Source organism: Stegastes partitus, unplaced genomic scaffold, assembly GCF_000690725.1.
Source record: "Stegastes partitus isolate 25-593 unplaced genomic scaffold, Stegastes_partitus-1.0.2 Scaffold975, whole genome shotgun sequence".
NCBI lineage: Eukaryota > Metazoa > Chordata > Actinopteri > Pomacentridae > Stegastes > Stegastes partitus.
This window is the reverse complement of record NW_007578706.1, coordinates 151,673-175,164: the sequence shown is the minus strand read 5'-3', so window position 1 is coordinate 175,164 and position 23,492 is coordinate 151,673. Positions and strand designations below refer to the sequence as shown.

At 41.0% G+C, this 23,492-nt stretch overlaps 1 protein-coding gene across 1 annotated transcript in view; it reads left to right on the top strand.

Annotated features, from left to right (window-relative positions):
- The window catches only part of tmem104 (transmembrane protein 104), a 64,104-nt gene extending 49,097 nt beyond the window's left edge, over positions 1 to 15,007 (top strand). Inside the window, exon 10 of the mRNA XM_008294586.1 lies at positions 13,463 to 15,007. Within this exon, the coding sequence (XP_008292808.1) occupies positions 13,463 to 14,226 (764 nt within the window). The 3' untranslated portion in view covers positions 14,227 to 15,007. The remainder of the gene's footprint in view (positions 1 to 13,462) is intronic.
- Positions 15,008 to 23,492: the final 8,485 nt, after the last annotated feature.

Here is a 23,492-nt window from a genome sequence, read left to right as displayed (position 1 = left end):
GACAATCTGGATAAAGCCATGGCTTTGTTATCTGTCTGTTCCCTTAACTGCTCCTCTAATTGCAATATATTGATGTTTCATTGTCCCCACATCATAAATAACTACACTTGTGTGTACAGTGTATTCGTAAGCACTGATAATTATTAATTAATTAAGGACCTAACACTTAATTTGTATTGCAGCAAATTAAAAATGGGCGCAATAGCCTTGCGTAACATTTAGAATCAGAATAATTAATTGTCAATAGTTAAATGTCTTGGCCATGTTCTAAAATTGCAATAAAGTCACGGCCTACTTTGTCCATCAAGCCATTAATCTTGACCATTGGCCTTGTTTCTTTTCTTTCTTCTCTCCAGCTGTGCATCCTTGTTGTTTTTTTAGTACAAAGAGCCACACGCACAGTTCCCAGTGTGTAAAGACAGTTTGAGTTATAGATTGTTTGTTGGAGTGTTTCTGGAAGAGCTGCTTCTCAAGGACAAGAGAATATATTATCCTATTAAGATTTAGCCAAACTGTTTGGTGTGCTGCTCTCAAAAGAACTGTAACACACTATAGCAGGTAGGGCTGCATCATTAATGCTATTAGATATGTAATGTGATAATTACTGATATCAATTTATACAAACAAAATAAAAATATGTTTAGCCATGTTGCCCAGGTCTGATTTTGAAGTGACTGTCCTCAGATGTTATCAGGTTGAATTCATCAGTCATTTACTCATGAAAAAGCACCCTAAAAACATTGTACACGTTCGTTATCTTGTAACTATCTGCCACTGATTATCCGGCAAAGTCACCCAAGATATCCTTAGCCACTTCTACGAGTTCTTCCTGGGATTGCAAGCCATTTCCATGCCAAGAGGGGATATATATAAAATGGCTGTAGTCTCCAGGTCAGCTGGTCGATATGTTCTGACTTAAATTATCATTGGTTGGACAGTCACCAGTGTTATGTTCTTAAAGAGAAAAACACTACATCAATAGCCTTCTGGGATTAATCCATTAGTAACAGACTACCTGCGACCACCCCCGCATTTTTCACGACTATGAACAAGCCCAAATTATTGGAGACAAATTCAAAGATTTCTCCTTTAACTAAAGATTTACTCTGATGCGACTCCTCATGTCAAAGAAGTTGTCGGTGTGGCTTCATTTTGTTAAAGCGAATGGCCAAAACGTCGTCTGCCTTGTCCGCATTAGAATATTTGGCCAGTGTTGGTGTTGTAAGGCTCGAGGCTTTGAGTGTAAACATACCAGAATTGGCATTTATGCATTTGGTCTAATAGTGGTTTTATAGCAGCAGGTGCACCCAGCTACAGCTTTAACCGCTTCAGCGTCTTCCAGGAGCAGCAGCTGCATCCAGCCTCCTCTCATCAAAACGGAAAAAATATATAGCAAAGAAAATCAAAGTGCAGTAGAGCATTTAACCTGAAGTGATAATTGGCGGGTAAACGTCCAATTAAAATGTATAAATGTTTTGACTCAAAGGCACAAGTATTTTTTACCAAAAAAATAGACAAACTCCACAGTAAACCTTTTCACTTTAAGTTCAAGTGTCAAAGCATGAATCCCATCATAGCTCGTTAGGATCCTGAATTATAAATAAACTTGACTCTCTCTACAGCGGACATGGTTAAACATTTAAAGTGACAAAAATGATCTAAGACATTCAGCTTTAGTTTTAGCTGAATACTCACCTTTTGAAATGGTGGAAAAGGTTTTCTTTGCAGTTGTTTACACAACTTAGTTTGGTTATTTTCGGTGTCCCTGGGTGTTGGTATCCGTTTATACTGAACACACTGCTGACATGAGACCCTGCCTCCCCTCCTGACCATTACTCACCTCTCCCTGGATGCACCTGCAGTCACCTGTGCTGCCCTGAGTGAGGACGTGGTGCGCTGGATGTCAGGGGTAGCAGCTGGCTGGTGCGTCGAGGCCCTGCCACCTGCCCTCGGCTCCGGCCCTGTCACGGTCGTTGCCACTCAACTGTGGTCACCTTCTTGTCGAGTGAGCCCTGCTTTTTACACCAAACATGAGCGATGGTGTGACTGCCTGCTGCTATGCTGCCCGTAACAAGCTGGGATTTTCAGCAGAGTAGCCATTAGCCTTGGTCAGTGTGATACCCTTTGTACAAACCAGAACTCCTGACTGCTGTCATTTAGTCATTTTTTGTTTCTTTCTTTATTCATTTATTTTTGTACAGAATTGTTCCTAAATCAGAACAGAATGTGACACAGAGGAACACATGTGGGCAAATACAAACAGGTGACAAATTAAAGGAAAACCTACACAGAGTGTCTTAGGCCACGATCAGACTGCAGGACTTAATGCTCAATTCAGATTTTTTTGTGAAATCATTTTTTTTTGCGTGTTTGTTTATATTTCCAATTAAATTCGACTTGTATGCGATCTCCTGTGTGAACTTCATACGAACCAGAAGTGTCCCGCATGCGCAGTAGAGGACACAACGACATCACACGCCACAAGCGTGCTCAGTGTTTGCGGAAGTAAACATGGATGTTAACGGAGCGTATCTTGCGATTTTAACGTTTTTTTTAAAAGTTGTTGTCCAACCGGAGCCAGCATATTTACAACATAATTGCCATAAATGTGATGTCGGAGCGCACCCCCGGTGTGGAAGTGGCTGGAACGCCATGTCCTGTATGTGAATGCTGTATGTGTTTCAAAAGGAAAGCTTTTATATGTTAATATTCACTGTCGATGTCCTGCTAAGCTCTCTCTTGGAAAGTCTGACGTCTTTCAGTGAATGACTCGGGCACCAGCCAGTCATTTCCTTTTGAAATTTCAAGAGTGTGTTAACCTTTATCTTTGTCTTCTCAACGCTGTGCAGTATCGATGTGAATGGAGCTGCATACAATACCTGTCATTATTCAGTGTAGCACATGACGCTCGTCTTTCTAAAAGCACGTTATTGGCAAACGGCAGTTGTTATATGAAACAAAAGCACTTTACACTTAAGTTATGTGTTGCCAGCTTTTTATTTGACTCCTCAAAAAGGTTGAGTAGTTTAGTGGCCTTTTACAATGTATTACATTATACCGCACAACAGATATGAAATGGAGTTAACAGTGTGTAGTGTCCGCACCATATACAGTCATTTTCTTGCATATTAATAATGATAAATGTTTGAGTAAGGTAAATAATGTTGCAACCTGTTGCAGTCAGCCTCTTAACTTCCTGCCTCCTGCCCACTGTAAGCAGAGAGGATCATTATCAGCACTCCAGAAGGACACCTCCTAAACACTGACAGGAGTGCAGAGCTTCTCTAATTGATATTGAGTGGTATGAGAGGAAGGGAATAAGTTAACAGCCTCCTCACTCAGTAAACGAGTATTAATCACTTCTCTCCATCTCTCCTGGGATGCGTGGATAGCGGTGTGGAGCCTCAGAGGGGTTACTGTCTGTATTAACTGTTGAGTCAGTGGCATATGGATCCTGTGCTTCCCGAGAGCGGCTGTCACATTTATTTCACAGGAACACCTTTATAGATTTTTGTGGAGTGTTTCTTGTTGAAACAGTCATCCTCTTAGTGGTTTTGCATTCCCTGGGAAAAAAAGCACCTTTTCTGAGCTCACAAGAATCTGCTGTCAAGTGAATTTAGGGGAAGACTGTCGATATAGCGCTTACAGAAAGTATTGACACTCCTTGGAAGTTTTGCTCTTTTGTTGTTTCACAGTATCGAATTCAAATGAGTCGTTTTCTGTGTAAAAAAAAGAAAAGCTTTTAAAAGTTGTGCTTGGCTTTAAACATATTTTTAAAAAAATTGAGTGCAAACAAAAAAAAATCATCCAAATCATTGCATCTTTAAAATAACCTAAATGATCATCGCTCTCTGAATCAATAAAAAAAAAATAACTCTAAGCCAAAGCCTTGTGGTTTCAGTGATGCGTGGCTCTCACCATCCATCTAATGCTCTTAGTTTACTACAACACAGTATAAAGAGCTAAAAAATTGCCCACGGGGATATTCTCAGCTGCCATTTACAATGGGCGAGGAAGGGGGATATTGTTTTTGAAGGTCAGGGGGACTCTGGTGGCTTGTTGAGTGTAAGGTTTAGTTTGTCCAGAGCATGCAGCTCATGGGGGGACGATGAAATATGAGCCAGTCTTAATGAACTGCGCAGCAGAATCACAGTTCAGAGATCCTGAAAAATTACATTTAGGAAGAAAAAAAAAAACACAGATTGGAAAACATCATTCCTTCTCTGGCTTTCAATGACACTCCTGTTGTCTGCCAAGGACTAAAGCATCAGGCTTTAGGGTGTTTTTTGTTTTTTTTTGTTTTTTTTTGTTTTTTTTCCAGAGTAACTAAATATCAACATGATCATGGCCACTTTCACTGTCCAGTTTTTTTATTGCCCGTCTGCCTGCCCTGCTTTTTAATAACGTTTCTTTGCATGATGAGACCCTTGACTTCCTGCTAAAATGAGTTCCAGGGTGATTAGGGGAATGCTTGATGGATGTCTGCTTTAGTTGGAGAACATGATCAATTGCACCCATACCCACTAACTAAGCTTTTAATTATGGTCGATGACCTCGGGTCTTTGTTTACCTTGGAGATGCCTCCGTTGCTTGGCAAGGAAGATTTGATTAGAGGAATTAAAATGTAAAGCTGCTTCTTCAGCTATTTGTTTCAAAACAAATCATTAATGCTTCGTTTAATTAACAGTAGAGTGCTGTTTTGGGGCAGGGATGTTATTGTTTATTGAGTTAAGCATTATGCATAGCCTTAACGTCAGACTTCTTGTGTTGTGTGTACATTCCTTTTTTTTTTTTTAGTTCCACACAATCTTCTAAAAGACCATTTAATTCTTGCACAATGTTGTGACACACAAGTTTTTTGTTGTATGTGGACGTGACTGACGATGTTTTCACCAACAATGACCATCATTATTATCACCATTTAAAACTATATACAGTGAAACACATTTATATTTTTTCTATCTTAACTCTATTACAGTTAAATTGAACAGTAAATAAATCGCCAGTTTGCGATCTATTTTCTATAATTATATTTATGTAAGTATAAAGTTATAAAATGAAGTAGTGCTTTAAAATCAGGTGTGAACAACATGGAATCCCAAAGGAGCTTAGTTCTTCTTAATAAATAAGCTATAAACACCTCTAAAATCTTGATATATATATGTATTTAATTTAGGAAGATTGCTACCATACAATGTGTGTCAGAAAAGTTTCAGGACTGGTGTCACAAAAGATATATTTCAAATCCCAACTACAAGCTACAAGTTTTCTCCTTCCAAGTAATCCCCCTGGAGTCTAACACACTTTCCCAGCATTCTCTGCTACGCCGCCATGCACTCCATGAAGGATTCTTCTGGGATCCTCCACAGCTCCGTCATGACCATCTTGACGTCATCCACGTCTTCAAAACGGGTCCCCTTGATGACCCCCTTGAGCATGAGGAGCAAGGAAAAATACGAGGAACGAGGAAAAATACCCACGAAGCCAGGTGGGGTGAGCAGGGAGGTTGTTCCAGCACGGCGATGTGCTTCTCAGCCAGGAACTGTGGGATGCTCAGGGCATTGTGAGCAGGCGCGTTGTCATGGTGAAGCAGCCATGACTTGTCCTGCCACAACTCTCACCTCTTCTGAACACAGCAAACGCCGCAGGATCTCTTTGTAGACGTGCTGATTGATCGTCTCTTTTGTGACACCGTTCCTGGAACTTTTCTGACACACCTCGTATTGTCAGTATACTAATTGCCATGCATTTCTATTTTTCTATATCGTCGTATTCTTGGATCATGCATAAAATTTGAGTATTATTGATGATTCTTGCATGAGCGTGATTCATCATTACTTCTCTTTAATAAAGATGCCAGCATGCATGCTAGTCTTGCCAGCCTCACTGGTGCATGAACTGCCAAGAAGAATACAGAAGAACAAACCTAACCCTGCATAGTGCTGAAAGCAGGCGGCGGCAGCTCCTTTTCATCTGTTTTATTCATATTCTTAATTATAGGAATAATGATAAAAGTTAAATTAAGTGCTTTATAAATGTTGCATTTCTTAGTTCTGACCTTGAAAAAGTGAACTCCTCTGAAATCCATGGTATAGTTTACACACTGCTTTAAGATTTTTAAAAAGAATCATTAGGTTAGAGGTGCAGCAGTTCCATCACTGCATCTACATACTTCATAGTCCTTTTTTTGTGCTGTACGAGTGTTTCATGTTTAAGCTTTGTAGTCGAACTTGGTTTTCCTTGCAAAAGCCGAGGCACACGAAAAGTAAATGCAATGCACGATGTTCCTTCCTTTGCAAATTTTTGTGCCACGTAACCTGTGTGAACCATTCCTGTCAGAAAGAAAAACTCTCACACCCCCTGAGATTACCTGCTGATTGAAAATTTGGGTCTGTAGTGGCACGGGAGGATCTGAATGATATTTTCTTTTGAAAAATGAATCGACAGTTCCTTTCATTGTCACCAAAGGGCCAAACGATAGCCGGAGTACTTACGGACCGGACACAGTTAGATGACCCGTGCAGAATTGCCTCCATCCCACGTTGTTATGATGAGGAGAGCCTTGTGTTAGCTCTCCACTCTAATCACTCTCTATCTTGCTCACACACACACACACACACACACACACACACAGACACACTCGCCCCAGTTCTCGCTCCCTCCTGATGATTCACATGATGTACGATGATGATTTTAAAAAAAAAACACTAGGCATATTTGCAAATCACACTGGTGCTCCTAGTTATGAAATTTAGTAGTATGGTCTCCAGAACAGGCCATAAAATGTGACTAAATGGATCCACACTGGAGCCCCAAACAATATATTTATATATATCAGAAACCAGTAAAAAGAAAATGTAATGACATTAATCCTTCAATTTGAGAAGGAGGGAAGTGATGGAATTTTTGCTTGATTAATGAAACTTTTCATTTCAGTTTGAGCACTATTTCTGTTCATGTTTATTATGACATTTAAGTCAGTGAAATAGAAAATTTGCTCTTCTACCTGTTTAGTGTACAATAATGAAGTAATAGAATAATCGCAAGCACTTCCTTTAAAAGATGGGGTCTCTTTGGATTGGTCTTTGTCTTTATAGGGTATAGAAACATTGACTTCTATCTGTGGTTATGTCCAGATTCCCCGAGCTCTGACTGAGTAAGTGGACTAATTGATGTTTTCATGAAGCTGTTAGTGTCACGGAGGTTGGCTGGCTCATCCCTGTGAACCTGAGCGGCAGTATGGGGTGCTAAACAGTAGGCCCACTGCTGCGCTGCTCTGTGCTGTGTTTACTGATATCCCTATCTGACATCACAGAACTTGTTACGAGGCAAGGCAGCCACTTATCACCCAGCCGCCCACCGAATGCAGCGGCAGCCCGCTAGCTCCGGTCCTGATAGGTTTGAAGTGATAGAGGTCTACCACAGTATGAAAACCTAAAACCCTGGTGAGAACTGGGCAAAAAGCCGGCGCTACTAATTACCACAGAGATTATCCAAGAGTGCTCAAGGAGTGTCTCTCTTAATTAATGATGGGATGATTGCTGTGCTCTAAAGCCACTAGAGGGGGGAGTGTTTAAATTGGCAAACTTGAAGCGAAAACAGCCGAGCAGCATCACCAGAACCTCACGCTACCTGAGAGTACGGTGTGTTTTGTTCATGTTCAAAACGCTGTCACGGCAGTGCTGCTCTTTTAAACATTAAAACACAGCTGAGAAGTCCTTGACCTTCCCGCCGTTGTCAATGAATCGCTCACATTTAAGTGTCCAAGTCGTTCTCTGAAATGAGCGAGACCTCCCAACCTGCGGCTTTCTCGTGCTCTGTTGCACATGAGATTGATCACCTCTCACCTTCTACCATTTTCTACTCATTAACTGAGTCCAGGATTCCCATCTCTTATGAGATTGGCTCTGAGAGTCTTCCTCCAGAGGCAAGTCAATGACTCCTTGGAGCATTGAGAGTGTCTGCCAGCCTTGGCTTAACCGCAACTGCTATGTTTGCTGCTCAAGACAATGCAGCTGTAAGAGCCTCATGTGGAGAGTTATTAAGTTGAGGCATTCCTCACAAGGTCATTGCCGTCCCCATTCGGATAACATAAATCACCAGCAGCAAGATGGACGCACGCTAGTTATGTGGACATGATATGTGGCTGTTTGACACCTGCTCAATTTACTCAGTTCCTGTTGTCGCATGTCAAGCATGGTAGAGAGTATTGGCGGGACCCAGTGTGTCAACGTGAAAGTGCATCTAATCACTGCTTCTCAACAGGAAGCTGCAGACATAAATAACTCTTCCGACCGAATGAATGACTCTCGTGGAGGGACTTTGGAAAGACGGGCGTTGCTGCTGGATAGGCATAGAAATGTGCGAGATGAGCCTTCATCAGGGTGTCAGCAGCATCTTTTAAAGAGGCTTTTTCATCCTATCAGTAATGAAAGACGACCATAAAAGAAGGCAGAGGCAATAATGGCTAAGAAGAGATGACAAGCTTAGATTAAAATTGAATGTCAGGTTGATGTACTTTCATCTGTATGCGTTACTGGTTTCAATATTATTTGTAGCTGTCACTGAATAATGCAGGGGAATGTTGCTTACGCTCATCTCTCACCTCGATGCGATGACCTATGAGGCCATACTAATTTTACTATGTAAATAAATTTCTGGTCCTTCAAAACAGACAAGGTGATCAAAGCTAATGTGCTTTTATTTCATGCCTGCATAGTGTTTCAGCATTGAGATTCATAGCTATAGGTGCAAAGTGCGATAAAATTGCCACAGGCACATGTGATTTGCCCACCTTGTGTAGCATTATGCAGCCGGGGGTCGGTGACAAATGAGCACATTATGAAAAGCTTCATTCTCGTGGCTTTGTTCTTGGTGTTCAGCTCCTCTCTACCATCTGATTGACTTTCAATTTCATTGAAAAATAACGGGTTCGTTCCTGTGACTTTAGTAGGATAAATGAGAGATCTGTGGCCAATTTGCATAAAACCTTTTGATCTGTGGGCAGAAAAAAAGACATGTCATGCTTCCGATTTTGCAATTTGAAGGGGTTCTGAATAGTATTTGGTTATTACCCTTCATTAACATTTAACTGGGCGCTTCCCAGTATAACCAGCTGTGCTGTCTTTTCTCACAGGCTCTCTTACAGCAGCTTAATCTTGGCCAGACTTGCAAGAAGGTGCTTTAGGTAATGTAATAGCGCCGAGCCACCCTGAGGCACTCTTAATTAAAAGCCCCATGCGAGTTTGCTTCCTGTGCAGCCTGTGAGTATTGGTGTCAAGGTGGAGAAAAGCTTCCTTCCTTCCTCCTGCCCTGCACCTTTTTCTCCCCTGTGTACGGCAGACAGACAGGTGGAAGTAGTCGCTGTTTCACACAAAACTTTTTACAGAAAGAAATAAGAGGAGAGTTTGAAGGAGAAAGAAGGCAGAAGGAGCAAAGGGAGCAGACAGATGGGTTGTAGTGGTGACTCTTTCACATATTAAAGATGTTTCTGGAGAGAGGGAGGTCGATTCAGAAATGGGGTTCATGTGTTTCCAGCAAGCACGTTTCAAACGACACAGATATTATGCTATGCTACTGGGACTTTTTTAAACATGCGTGTCCTTGTCCTTGAAATCTGGTCTGTTGCCCATCCGTTTGACCTGCATGTATGCTGGGGGGTTAAGGTCAAAATGGGAAGTTGTGGAGCTTTTCCCCAGAGCTCAGAGATTACATTGGATGCAAGCCAAAGATCCATTAAATATTGAACACTTGTGCAACAGGTTTTACACACTCAGACCACTGATGTGTGCGAGCGCTTACTCTGTACTCTGATGTGAACTCAAGTAAAGTGGGAAACAAGGGTGAGGATAATAGCTGTGTCAACTGTTATACTTCCAGTTTCAACAACCCATAGATCCACATTTAGAGATCTGAAAGAATATATTTGCAGTATTTATTTTTCATTTAGAGTCTCACACTTCCTAGTCCTTGAAAGAATAAAACAAAATAATAATCTTGCTTGGCTTTATCTCCCTCACTATGTGGAAATGATACATCTCCTAGGGCAAGGTCGACTGGTCTGTTGGCTGCTCGACGTGCTCCCATTCAACAGCTAGTGTGTTCTGTTGTTATCTTTTCATTTCAGTATGAAATAGCAAAGTTAAAACGATTTAATATGCTGCAAATACTAGCTTTATGTGTTTTTAAAAAATAGGTAATTTAGGCTAATAAGGCTAGCCACCCCCACATCGATTATAGAAGAGTAGGTACAACTTTTAGTGAACGGTTTTCTTTGATTGACTGCAGTCGCAGCATCCATCCTTGTGCTCTCAATTCATTTTTGTAAAGACTCCATCCACACTGAAACACAAACACAATGGGGAAAAAAAAGGTTTAATTTATCCTTCTTTTTTCCTGTTTTCCTTTCATTCTTTTCAATCTTCATACCATATTTTTGTACACTGCTTTTCAATTACTGGTCTTAATCGTCATCATCATGTTAAGAATATGCATTTTGTAGTAGTGCCATTGGTTCTTATTTTACTTACTCGTTCTTGCTGTTAATTTCTGTCGTTATTGCTTTTCTTATTGATCATTCTTTTCTTTCCCGTTGTACCCTTCAATCCCTGATAATTGGATTTAATTTTATCCTCCTGACATACATTAAAGTGTAACTGCAGGACCACCACTGTAGCAGATAAATTTTACAAACTTAAAGTCTCCAGCTCGCACACTTCCCCGACACCCTGTTTCGGCGCTGGACCTGCAGCTGTACTTGCCCTCTTAAATATTTCCATCAAAGGCGGCAGCAATGTCACTACTTCAGTCATGCATTACAGCCAGTCCAAGTATATGGAGCTGTATGGTACAGATTAATTATCTGCACATGTGTGGCAGATTATAGTCCGAGTGGCACTTCCTAAATGTCACCCTGTGTTTAAAGGACAGCTGATGATGAAAGTTGAAGAGCTGGCTGCTTGCCATCTCGAGGCTATGACTAACCCCTGGAGTCACGGGCTGATTGACTGTGTGTGGAAGAGCGATGGCTTACTGGGCCGCGTCGCCCGTCAGCCCGTAACAGGACTGCATGCAGCGCTCAGGAGTCTCCTTTAGACACACTCATGCTAGTTCCCAGAGACGCACCTCCAGGAATCAATTGGAGATGCGATGAGAACAGCAGGAGGCGGAGACATGCTGGGCTCTCGATCTTCACTCGATTTTATGCTGGGCCATGAGACGCTCCCTAGTTTGTTTTTTACGCCTGATGTTTCTGGGACAAACAGCTGGAAGACAGTTCAGCGCTGGGAAAATAAACTTTATCCATACGAGGTGTGTTGCCCTCCTTTTTAAAAGCAGTCGTAAAAGCATTTTGGCATCAGTATTGATTACACCAAATGAGATCTAGAAAATGAATGTTATGGGCACTTCACATCAAGGTTGATTCCAGATTGGTGTTTATGCAAAAAAAAAAATATATATATATATAAGAAGCACAAGTATTGAAAAAGTAGAAATCAAAAAAGAAATATATAAAAGAAGATTTAAGTTGGATTTAAACCAAAGTAGAAGTTAAACACAAGGTGACTTCTATGTCTTCTGGAGGTTCACTCCAATTGGGAGCAGTTATCCAGATGGCAGATGACCTGAGAACCCAAGAGAATCCAAGAGATGACAACTACAGAGAGAACAAAAACCCACTTGGTGTTCCCAGTTTGTATTTTGTGGGAAGCCGTCTTAATCAGTAGGAAGTGGGATTAGTAGGAAAAAAAGAGCTTGCTTTACAGTGTGGAGCGTGATTATGGCGATGTTTTCCCAGTGCAAACCGACACTGGTTGAAGGTAGTTTGTTTATTGTGTTGTGTGATGTGCAATGCAGCGATAAGCCAAGAGAAAAAAAAAAAAGTCCACGACATGTACTTTCCCTAGGAGTATAAATAATGTGGGATTCATGGTGTTCCTTATCTCCGCTGTTCTTTCATTGTGGTTGCACAAAGGCAACAAATGGCACATTAATCTTTTTCTGATTAGCGCTGGAAAACGGTCGTAATTAAAAGGCGTATTTATTTCTTTCGCATTGGCTGAGTAATAAAAGGGAAAATTGAGTTGAGGATGTCAAGAACAAAGGTGGTGGGATCTGGAAGGGGCTTAATAAAAGGATCTTTTCAGGGTTTGTCCCCAAGCTGACCCAGGACTGTTTCAATATCCCAGCATGCTCCTCGTGGTTACGCTGCAGCTGAGCTCGGCCTTGTTGGCATGCAAACAGAGTAGAGTTTGGCATTTGAACAAGAACATAATAGTGCATTGAAGGGAAAGCTGCCAAATATCAAGTGAAATAGCATATCATCAGTATTTTTCATGTGTCTTTCTTGTTGCTTGACCACTTGATGACTGTCAAGTAGCTGCAGCGCACACTGTTATAAACCTTTCACAAATGCAACGTTCAAATCATAATGTCTTTTTATGCACTCTGGGTTTTTGTTGATAAAACTTAGGCTGGAGTTGCTTTTTTCTCCAGCCTAAGTTTTAGCGTTGGTTGTACACATTCTCAGAAATTAACAAGTCCACAAGATGCCGTTGCCATTTGAATTTTAAAGGAGTAAAGGGGTAATATGGGGATGTAACAGTGCCAGTTAGCACATCAGCAGATACAAATGGCAGAAAGCTTTGTTAGAACAAGTCCACAATTACCTGCATCTGTATATTGTGGCATTGCTCCTGCAAAGTGCTTGCCAAAATAATTGGTGAGAGATCAGGGCCATTTTCAAAATCAACATGGAAATGTGCAAAAAATAATTGGAAACAAGTCCAAGAGAGTTGTGTCTGTGCATGGTGGAGCTATGGAGTATGTCCACCAGTCAAGACACCTTAGCAGTTTTGTCCACTGTAATTTTAGAACTAACAAAATACTAACCTCCACGAGTGCTGCCAGTGTTGATATTTGCGTCATGCAAATGCTACATGGTCTGAGTCCTCTTGTGTGCCCTCGTAACATGAGTAAACAATAATGACACAACCGGTTGTCAACACAAGCGTGGGGTTAAAAAGCATGTATACCTCCAGCCCTGCTTGGTCTGCTGTCTGCATTAGCTTATGTCAGCTAATGCTAGCTGATTATCATAGCTGCTGCTGAGATTGAACTGACATTTCCATATTGGTTTTTTGACTTTATTGGTCTGCTCTGTTTGAGTAATGTTTCAGTCAATTCAGATCATCAGTCAATGACATTGTCTCAAACCAGTTAAATAAGACATTTTGCAAGTTAAACAACCCTGAAACTATTTTACAGAGCAAGCATTTTGTTTTTGCTTCTGTACATGGCCAAAATATGTCCAAACCTTTTACCTACAGACAAATACACTCCATTTTGTTGTACCATCCCTTTTACCAACATGGTCAAATGTACAGCTGGATCATACACTTTCTGTCACTTTTGAGAGTATGATCTTTAAATTAATTTCCTTTTTTTCTTTTTTTTTTTTCAGCATTCACCATGATGATCATCTTGGCTCTAATCCGCATCAGTAAAGGCCCAGGTGAGATCCACCCACCAGTCGCTTCCCTCTCTGGGGTCCCCAACCTGTTCGGGGTGTGCGTCTACTCCTTCATGTGCCAACACTCGCTGCCCTCGCTGGTGACGCCCATCTCCGACAAGAAGCGCGTCGGCACGCTGGTGTTTGCAGACTACGTCCTGATCCTGGGCTTCTACGCCCTTCTCTCGTTCACCGCCATCTTCTGCTTCGACAGCTCACTGCTGCATGACATGTACACCCTGAACTTCACAGACAACTGCAGCGTGTTAGATATTCCAGTGCTGCGCTACTTCCTGGGCTTGTTTCCCGTTTTTACCATCAGCACCAACTTCCCCATCATTGCCGTCACGCTTCGCAACAACTGGAAGACCCTGTTCCACCGGGACGGAGGCACCTACCCATGGGTGGTGGACCGCGTCGTGTTTCCCCTCATTACTCTGGTGCCACCAATCGTGGTGGCCTTCTGCACCCACAACTTGGAGTCCCTGGTGGGTATTACAGGGTCCTATGCTGGCACAGGGATCCAGTACATTGTCCCAGCCTTCCTTGTGTATTACGCCAGACGCCATCTGGAGCCTGTGATGGGCAGAGATGCCGTCAACAAGCACCAGTCTCCTTTCCGCCACGCCTTCTGGGTGTGGTTTGTTTTGCTGTGGGCCGCCTTCTGCCTCATGTTTGTCACAGCCAACATCATCCTGACTGACACTAAGAAATGAGAACTTGTGTTATGAAAATCTCCATCTGTACGGCCAGTTCCTTTGTTCCTGTACACGAGGCCTTACATGCTGCTGGTTGGACAGTGTGCCTTTTAATGGAACTTTTGTTGCATAATTTAAATGTAATTTAGAGTAATTTATCAAATTTGTTGAAAGGGACCAAATGTCAGATTTTATGATGAAAGCTGGAACAGTGCATGACAGTACTGAAAGGGAATTTATTAAAAAGGATTTTTATGTCAACAAACACCTGACAGTCTGGGGTTTTCACAAGGTTTTGCACATTTTTAAAATATATCAAAGGATTCGGTGCGCTTCAGATGAACGATTTCACCCACAGCTTTGTCTGAACCCATCGGAACAGACCTGCTGTCGTAGAGGTACGACGTGATGATGTGTACAAATGTTGATAATGGCGGTCTGTCCTCAAAGGCATTCATGGTGTTGTATTTGTTCACACATGAGGTGGCAGAGTTAAGAAGAGAAACAAGCCTGCCTACCTCTTACATGTCTGATTGTGGTGTGGTTGCTGGATTTCTGGTTTTGGATAAATGCAGAAATTCCAATGTTGGAAAGCTTCGGTCCAACAAACACTTTGTTTGAAGCTTACTTATGACTTTAGAGTTCTGTGTGTTGTCCGTTATGTAGTTATTTTAGTATGTCTTATTCCAAACTATAGAAAAGGCACAGTGTTAAGACGCTGAGGGTTCCACTGGATCTTCATAGCAGAATGTTCCTATAAACATATATTAAAGCCATTGAAAAGCATTGACAAGAAAAAGAGCCTGTCACATCCAGACTCATGTTCTGTCGCGAAACTGCTGCATGACTTAATAATGAGATCAGAACAGAAACCAACACAAGAAGAGAAAAGAACGAACGAACAAGAGCCGATCACTCTCTCATGGCTGACGTGTATCCATTCCTCAGTGGCATCTGCCTCCGATCTCCTCGTCCTCTTGTGAACAATGAAGCTCCGTCCATGACAGATCCTCTGACAGATAGGCCTCCAGGAAGAGCTCCATCTCTGTTTATCACCAGACACTCGTGTCTGTAGTTCACGCACAGGGCACGTCTCCGTCTTCTACTGCTCAGCACCCATTCATGACTCTGTCAGCCTTGTACTGTATCTATCACACAGCCCAACACCTGACAGGATAATAGTGATCTACAATACTTCAGCTCTGGCTGTGGGGGAGGCATCATTGGCCAAAAGTGGAGGCAGCCAACTACACAACTTACACTACACACTACTGTACTGTAATTTAGTGATGCTGACTTCACTGACACTTGGCAGCTTCCCCAACTTCATTATTGCCCTCGTACTTTCATCTTTGACCTGTTTGATGGTTCTGTCTTTGTGATTTTCGTAGTGCATTTATAACATAGGAACACTTCTGTAAGACTCAGCCCACCCAAAGAACGAAAAACTATATCAAGTAATGCTAAATGGAGGTAAGTCAAACCTGGTTTGCGTGGCTCACAGACTAATTCTTAGTTCTGCTGCAGATTATTTGTAATCTGTCAGTTCTATTAATTATCAACAGCAACACTTTCTGGTAAGAAGTGGTTGTTGTTGAAATTTCTAAATGTCATGTTGTGATTATTTGTGAGCACAACAAATCAAATTTAGTTTGATCAATTGGATGGTTCGAAATTTCAGAGATCGATTTCTTTAAATGTGGACAAATTAAACAAGAGGTGGGTGATGTATTCATTCATACCTTGACGAGAGATTTTTTTTTTTCTTTTTAGTGAAAGCTAGTACATGATGTGATCAGAAAATTCAGTCTGCGCTTGTTAAAAACTGTTCATGATTTAAATTTGGTTGCCATCTCCTTTGTAGCAGTCTCCTTGTGCAGCGATGCTCTGCTCTATGTGCTCCTGCCACAGCTGAAACACTCTCTGGACATCCGGACATGCGTTGGATCTCCTAAACTGTGTTAAAAAGAATTAAATTTAATTTTGGGCAGAGGAAGAAGTCACAGATCTGCCAAGTAGGATGGATAGAGAACAAGGATTGTGGCCAAGTAACATGCATGTTGTCATTGTGCTGTAGGTGGGTGCGTTGTTATGACGGTGCACCCAATTGGCATCCTGTCACAGTTCAGAGCGATTACACCAGATGTTCTCCCTCAGATGCGTCAGGATGTTAAAGTAGAGCTCCTGAATGTTAAACAAAACACCAAGCATGCTTCCTGACATGATGTGCCTTCTCCAGTTTTGAACAATGTAGGCTCTTCCACTGTCAGGTCTGCTGCTTAGTCTCTGAATTGTAGCTGTAGAACCAACTCCCATCACCAGTGAACCCAAACTAGCATTAAGGCTAGGTGATGCTTTTGATGGAGAACCTTCCAGACTTTGACATGGTGCTGTTTCTGCAGGTGCATAGTGAAATCACAAATGCGCTTCAGTGAGTTACCCAAAAGACACATGAAACGTAGATCCCGATGTTGACAACATCTGGCGAGGCCTACTGGTAGCACTTGTTGCAGGACTGTGGTGTGTTCTGTGTGTGTGCAGCAGTCTCTGAACTTTTTGGTTGCACCTTGTGTAGTTTAATTCAACAGTTATATCGAATGCTGTTACTGAAATGTCTCACTGTTTGATGGTAATGTTAGTTTCCTAAGCTGTTAGTTTCCCACCATGCGATGCTTCACTGTTAACAACAAGTATGCAACCCTGCACCTGAACAAGTGTGTCAAAAATTAGCAAAATAAGAAAAATACTACTGTTTGGCAGACTAACGTACTGGTGAAGTAAATATGAGCTAAATGAAAACACAATAACTTCTGAATGAATACAGATGTAAAATGGTAAGTGTCTTGAGTACATGATGCAAAGATCAGAAAATGACAGACTTAGTGGATGTCTTGCAGCCGCCACCACGTCTGTAATCCTCTTAACATTCAGACAGCAGAAGTTTTCAGACTTTCAGTTAGCGTCAAAAAGCGTTGTATCTTATATGTGCTAGAAAATATTGTATCCCTGTATCTCCTTTGAATGGTTTAACTGAAGCTCTTATTGTTGATCGAGAGCCTCAGAATGCGATCAAACACAGAAAACACAAGCTGTGTTGTATATTTAAATGCCACTACAGTTGTGGCCGATTAAAATGCAAACTCAGTATTAGGGTGAGCAGTAGTTCAGTGGGTTGAGGAGTGGTTCCAAAGGCTGTGCAGCTTTTTCATCAACTCCTGTAATGCAGTTTAAATTGAAAGGTAATGTGCTGTGACTTAAGTGTTTTTAAGGCAATACTATTGTGAGATTTACTCGTGCAGCGCAGCGTTATTGTGGCGCTGCTGAAGGTTACGTGGGCGAATCTGCTTGTGGTGATGTAGCGACCACCTCTGTCCTCACCAAACTGCATGAGAGTTACTTTCTGACTGGACACACACACACACACACACACACACACACAGACGGTTCATATTAAAATGCCGTTTATACGTTTGTGTTCCCACTTTTGTGACGTTCAGCTGTCTTCCTTCCATATTTACCTGAAGTAGAGCAGTTGAAGGAAAAATACAAACACTTGAACCCTCTGGAGACTAAAATCACTTGTGCGAGTGATTGGTGTTAAATATGTTAAATGTTCTGATGACTCTTGTTGGGAGTTATAAAATGTGCCTTTTTACAGGGTCTTTCTTGCCCTGAACTTATCGAATCAGCTGTTTTTTTCTCATCTTTTGAGAAGCAGCTTTCCAGACATCATTTTGCATGTAATCCATTTTGTTGATCTGACAATCTGTGTCGCCAAAAATACTTTTTAATCCTTGTTTTTCTTTTCTTGTGCTTACTTTCTGCTCTTTTTTTTTTCTGACATGAGTGTTCCTCGCTGTATTTCTGAGAATGATATTATTTGCTCATTTTTGCTGTGTCTCTGGTGTTTGTTTACAGTAAGTTGGCCAGCCTGTGATGTTTTTTTTAATGAATGTTTACTGCTTTAATGTATGTTTTGTTTGATTTTTATGATTCACAAGAAAAATAAAAGCTTTATGTTCACCTGTCAGAGGGAAATTCTGTTTTCTTACAACCTGGCTCTTCTTTTATATTTTCTGCCTTTAAGCTGCCTTCATTTATAACCGTTACTCACAGGAATCATGCACATGAAAGCTTCAGACATTAAAAAAAAACTTACTGTAGCCTTCATTATACAGTGATATGTCATTCATTAAAAGAGCTACACTAAATGACCACAAGGCGACAGAACACAACTGTCCTCTAATTAAACATTTAACAATGCCATGTTAATACAACAGCACTAGCCATGTGCTTCTAAATCTGTGATACAGCGAAGAAACAACTTCCATTTGTAGTACCTCTGCAGAGGCCACCAGTGGTGCACAGGCTGGCACGACTAAAGATGTGGCACCTTTGCATTTTCACAACTTTGAATTCACCCAACCTCATGGAGACTGCTAGGTCTGACTTATTTTACTGAATATTTACTCATTGTTAGCTCAAGACTAATGTCAGAGAAGTTGCCACTGTGGCTATGATTTATTTAAGCCAAAAAGCTCAAGTTTAAACTCTAAGATCATCTAAATGGGAGGCTGTATTGTCTGAATTATCCTAGCAAAGGGTAATCCCATTGCTGGGATCACCAGTTGATACGGTTCTAGTTTCAGAAATCATGTGAATAATATGGCCAGGTGGACACTAGTCTACTCTGAGTCTGTTATCATTTAAGCGATTTATGGTAATGTGCTGCAAATAGTAGCCTTTAATGTTTATTTCTAATTCATTTTGTCTCATAAGGCAGAGTGCACTCTTTGCGATTTTCTTCTTCCTGCAAACAGTTTGACTGGTTGAAAGGTAGGTATGATCTCAGATGATGAACATTTTCTTTGGTTGACTGCAGCCATGGTCCTGTGCAGAACACTTGGGTGGTAATAATGTTGTGTGGCTGCTTTAAATATAATGCTGGGGATATTCTTTATTGACAATTCGCTCCATAAAATGTATTGCTAAACAGAAATAAAAACCTAAGTCGGCAGCGGTGCCTTTATACCAGCATCAGTTCTCCTTGGAACACACAGTTTTTGAAGGTATTTTGCAGATAGGTGGTTCCTACATGTTGGAGCACATGCCACAGTTGTCTTCTGTCTCCATATGTAAATACAGACTGACTCCATGATGTTGAGATCAGATTTCTGTGAGGGACCTAAAATCTGTTGCAGAGGATACATCTTTATGACTCATTCTAGGAGCCTCTAACTTTTGGTTAGAACTCAAGAAGCTTGTTTTTACTGAAGCTCCTAGGATTACTATGATTTGGATGACTGAGAGTTTACACAGACATATTGTTGGTGGTATAACTGATGTAAAAAACAAATCTAACCATCTAAAGTAATTGAAACTTCATTATGCAAAGAAAGTTTTAATCTTTTCTGGACTGTGGCTCAAATCTCCAAGTTTTGCTCAAATCTAAACTGCTCGTTTTTAAGATATCCAGACAACAGAACTGAAGTTTTCATCACATTTCTCAACTACTGCAAAAATACCTGGCTAAAGTTACAATAGTGGTGTCTATTGACGGTGAAGTTGTTTATAGTAACGTCCTCACATCCTGGTTCTTGACAGTGAAGCGATTAAAAATATCACAACCATCAGGATGGCAAAAACTACAAAATGTGACCCATGCAGGCTGCAAAAGCAACAAATCTACCTGTAAGATGCAGTAAACACAAATTAATGCAGCAAAGAATCATTGATAAACATCAGAGTTGTGTAATTACAGGGCACAAAGCCTTTAAACGGTGCTGTACAAGTTCTTTAGCCTCCTAAGTGACAAATCACAGCCTGGCCTCTTTCTAATCTCCTTGTTTTGAGAAACGAATCCACTTCTTTCTTGCTGCCAGTAAAAATGTACGAGTCACTCCTGGGAATTGAACACATGAATCAGTGTGGCTTTGCTGTTTCTTTAGTCATATCACATTCTTGTACTCAGCCATACTTCAGCACAATTTCACACACTCACGGTTGGCAGTATTTGTGTCTGCTCTGCAGGTAATTGGCATCCTTTTTTTTTTTTTTTTGGTACACCCTGTTCACCTCAATCTTCCCTGAAGCACCTCGACAGTTTTTTATTGATACATGAGATCGCTGTTTTTATTATCAAACCTAACCTCCCCCTCTGAATTTCAATCTCACCAGGGCTGTTCCGGCGTAATTTAATTTACCCTCTGCCCTTTTATGTATGTGGGGAGGGCCTGTGTGTTTGGGGGCAGAGCTTTAATTGGAAATGCAAACTTGGCAAGGCTTAATTAATTCACAGGGTGTTTAATTGCTGTATGGTTTATACAGAGTGTTTACGCGTGCTGGAAGAGAGAACAGGTACTGGCTGCCTCTCGTTTGCAAATATTTGATCACCTGGGGGGAAATTTAGGATGTTTTTTTTTTTTTTAACTGGTGGCTTCATCAGCATCTATCAGAACTAATCAAAAAGCTGAAACCTGCTCTCTTCTTCACTGAAGCAGCAACTGAATCAGATTATCTGCAGAAATAAACTCATTAATGAGTTGAATTATGTGGATGTTTATGCTTCGTGTCTCCTATGTGTTAAGTTCAGATGGTTTTTTTGATGTTTACATATATTTAATGCGTTTTATATATTCTTCAGAAATGTTTTCCCAACATTTAATATTGCGTAAACATTTGTCAAAGAACAATGTCAGGAACAGTGAAGGGTGAGCTCACCCTGTTCAGGTTTTGCAGCTACTTTGATAATAAATATTTTATCCTTGTTGCATTACTATGTTTGAAAAATAGATTTCTGACAAAATTATTATGCAACTCTTTGCATCAACATGTCTGATTTGGTGGACTAAATTCATTTGATTGCTTTACAGCACAGAGGAAGAAGAAGAAGACAGTGTAGTGATGTATTAATCCCAACAAAATACAAAAACAAAAGTGCCTTTAAACAGGTCAGTAAATCTTCAGCACATTCAGTGCACAGCCAGGATGAGCGAACAAGAAGTTGTCTCAGCTCACTGTTGTCGAAGTGCAGTGAAAATGTGATGGACTGATCAGATAATAGAAATGCAAACAGATAATATTGTAATACAGAGAGTGTCTCTAACTGTTCTAAATGTGCTGTTTCATCACATCCCAACATTCACATGTGCTGTATAGTAATAATATAGGCCAGGCTAGTTGTGTTGTTTGGGGATGGTTGTCTGTCTGTCTGTCTGTCAGTCCACTGCTCAGTCAGTCAGTCACTTATACAGAAACCACCACGACTGTCATATGTCTGATTTATTGTGAAATATCTCAGCAACTCTGAAATTTGGTACACCCCTTCATTAAAGAACCCATAATATGCACATTTACAGGAGCAGAATATTGGCTCTTTAAATATTTTGGAGATAACTTCACTCATCACTAACAGTAGGGCCGTGAACACCTCAAAGATTTCACTTATTGATCTAAATACCATTGCAGAGCAACCTAATCACTTTGGAAAACCTGCTTTTTTTTTTCTTTCTTTTTTATCTTGTCATCATTTAAGTTACTCAAAATCTCAATTCCCAAATTTGCTTTAAGGACTTTACAGTTTGTACAAACATACAACATCCTGTATTCTTAAACCCTCAAGCTTGATCCTTCAACTCGAATAGTGTTTCAAAGGCGTGATGCTGCGGCCAGAGGAAGGTTGAGACTAATGGTCTAATCAGACCTGGATTTCACTTCCCATTAATTTCTCTAAAAAAAAAAGCAGGCCAGAAACATTTTCTTAGAACTGCCTTTTCGACTTAGCGTAAAGTTTAATCAGATTGAATTTGACACAGGAAATCAGAGGGCTCTTCAGTGTCCCAAAAATTTAGTCTAATCCTTTTGTTTATGACAAAGTCCCTGCTAGACTAAAGACATTTAATTAAATATGACTTGTTTGTTTGGAGCTTGATGAGCCTGTGTTTAACTTTACAAATCATGTGATTTACCAGCTAGAACAGCACTATGTTTTCATTTAGCTCCATCTTTCTTTCTGTTCCCACGTCGTCCACACACTATACATATACCAGACCAAGGTCTTTTTTTTTTTTTTAGTGTATTACAATCAGTCATTCTGGTGCTGTAATAATCACACCTCCTCCCTGAAAAGACAGAAATCCTAACAGAAAGTTCTGGCGTATTTCAACCTGTTGCATTTCTCACTGATATTACTATTGGGGCTCTAAGTGTAACGCTTTACCTCTGTTGTAAAGTTTCAGGTAAAGGAGAAGTCTTCTTAAATGTCTGTTTTCAGCCTGACTGAAGCTAAACACATTTATTGCCTGGATTGGACATTTTTCTCACTGTATTAGAGATCTTCATTGGCTTGATATATTCATCTGCACACTCTGGTTTGCTTACATGTGTCTGGCTGATTTTTATTTTTTTTTGAGGATAAAGGCAAATAAACTCAAGGATGCCCTGAAGTAACCATAATTCCAGAAACTAGTGGCTTTCCTGTGCTTGTTGCTGACTAAGGAGGAAAACTGTTAATGGCAGAAAAATCTCCACGTGTCCATGGATGAGGGTAATCCAAGCAATGGAAGTACAACTAATGAATCTACCGTTTCTTACACTCTCGAGATGGTGTTTGGCCAAACCAAACACTCAGCTTTCTATACGGTAAGTAAAAGCTAATACAGTTAGAAAAATCATCTGTTTCCAGCATCCAATTTCCATTTACCTTTAGTTAGATTGAAAACAAATGTTGTGCAGGTAGTTCATGGTAATTACTCCCACTAAATGCAGTTTCCACCATGAGCCACGATAATCACATTCATAGGAAACACAGAAGGCTGAAGTAAGAGTTTAATTCTAGCTGCTGTCTCTTTGCAGACAGTCTGGAGAGCTGCTTGAATGGTCACAGAAATCCACTCTCAACTTTGTCCTTGTGAGGAGACAGTAGCGCACACTGTACCATCTGCAGTCCAATCCATTCTGGCCCACGGTTTTATTACTAGATTTATTTACTCTGGCTGCTTCAGGTGCTTCTGTGAGACCTGCTCACCCTCACAGGTGAGCCTCGGCGGCGGAGGCGATTATGACTCCATCAACCGCCCTTATTAAGTGTCAGCAGCAGCAGCAGCGGCGGCGGCAGAGAGGACACTGTGGCCGCTGCAGACCCGAGTCGCAGGCAGAACGAGTGGAGGGAAACCGGACACTGATCATCCACATGTTTCCTCTGTCCACACTTGTGCTGTACAACCGCCATGGCTGAAAGGTTCGGTTCACCTTGCCTCGCTAATGGGAGTCGTTTCAGACAGTGG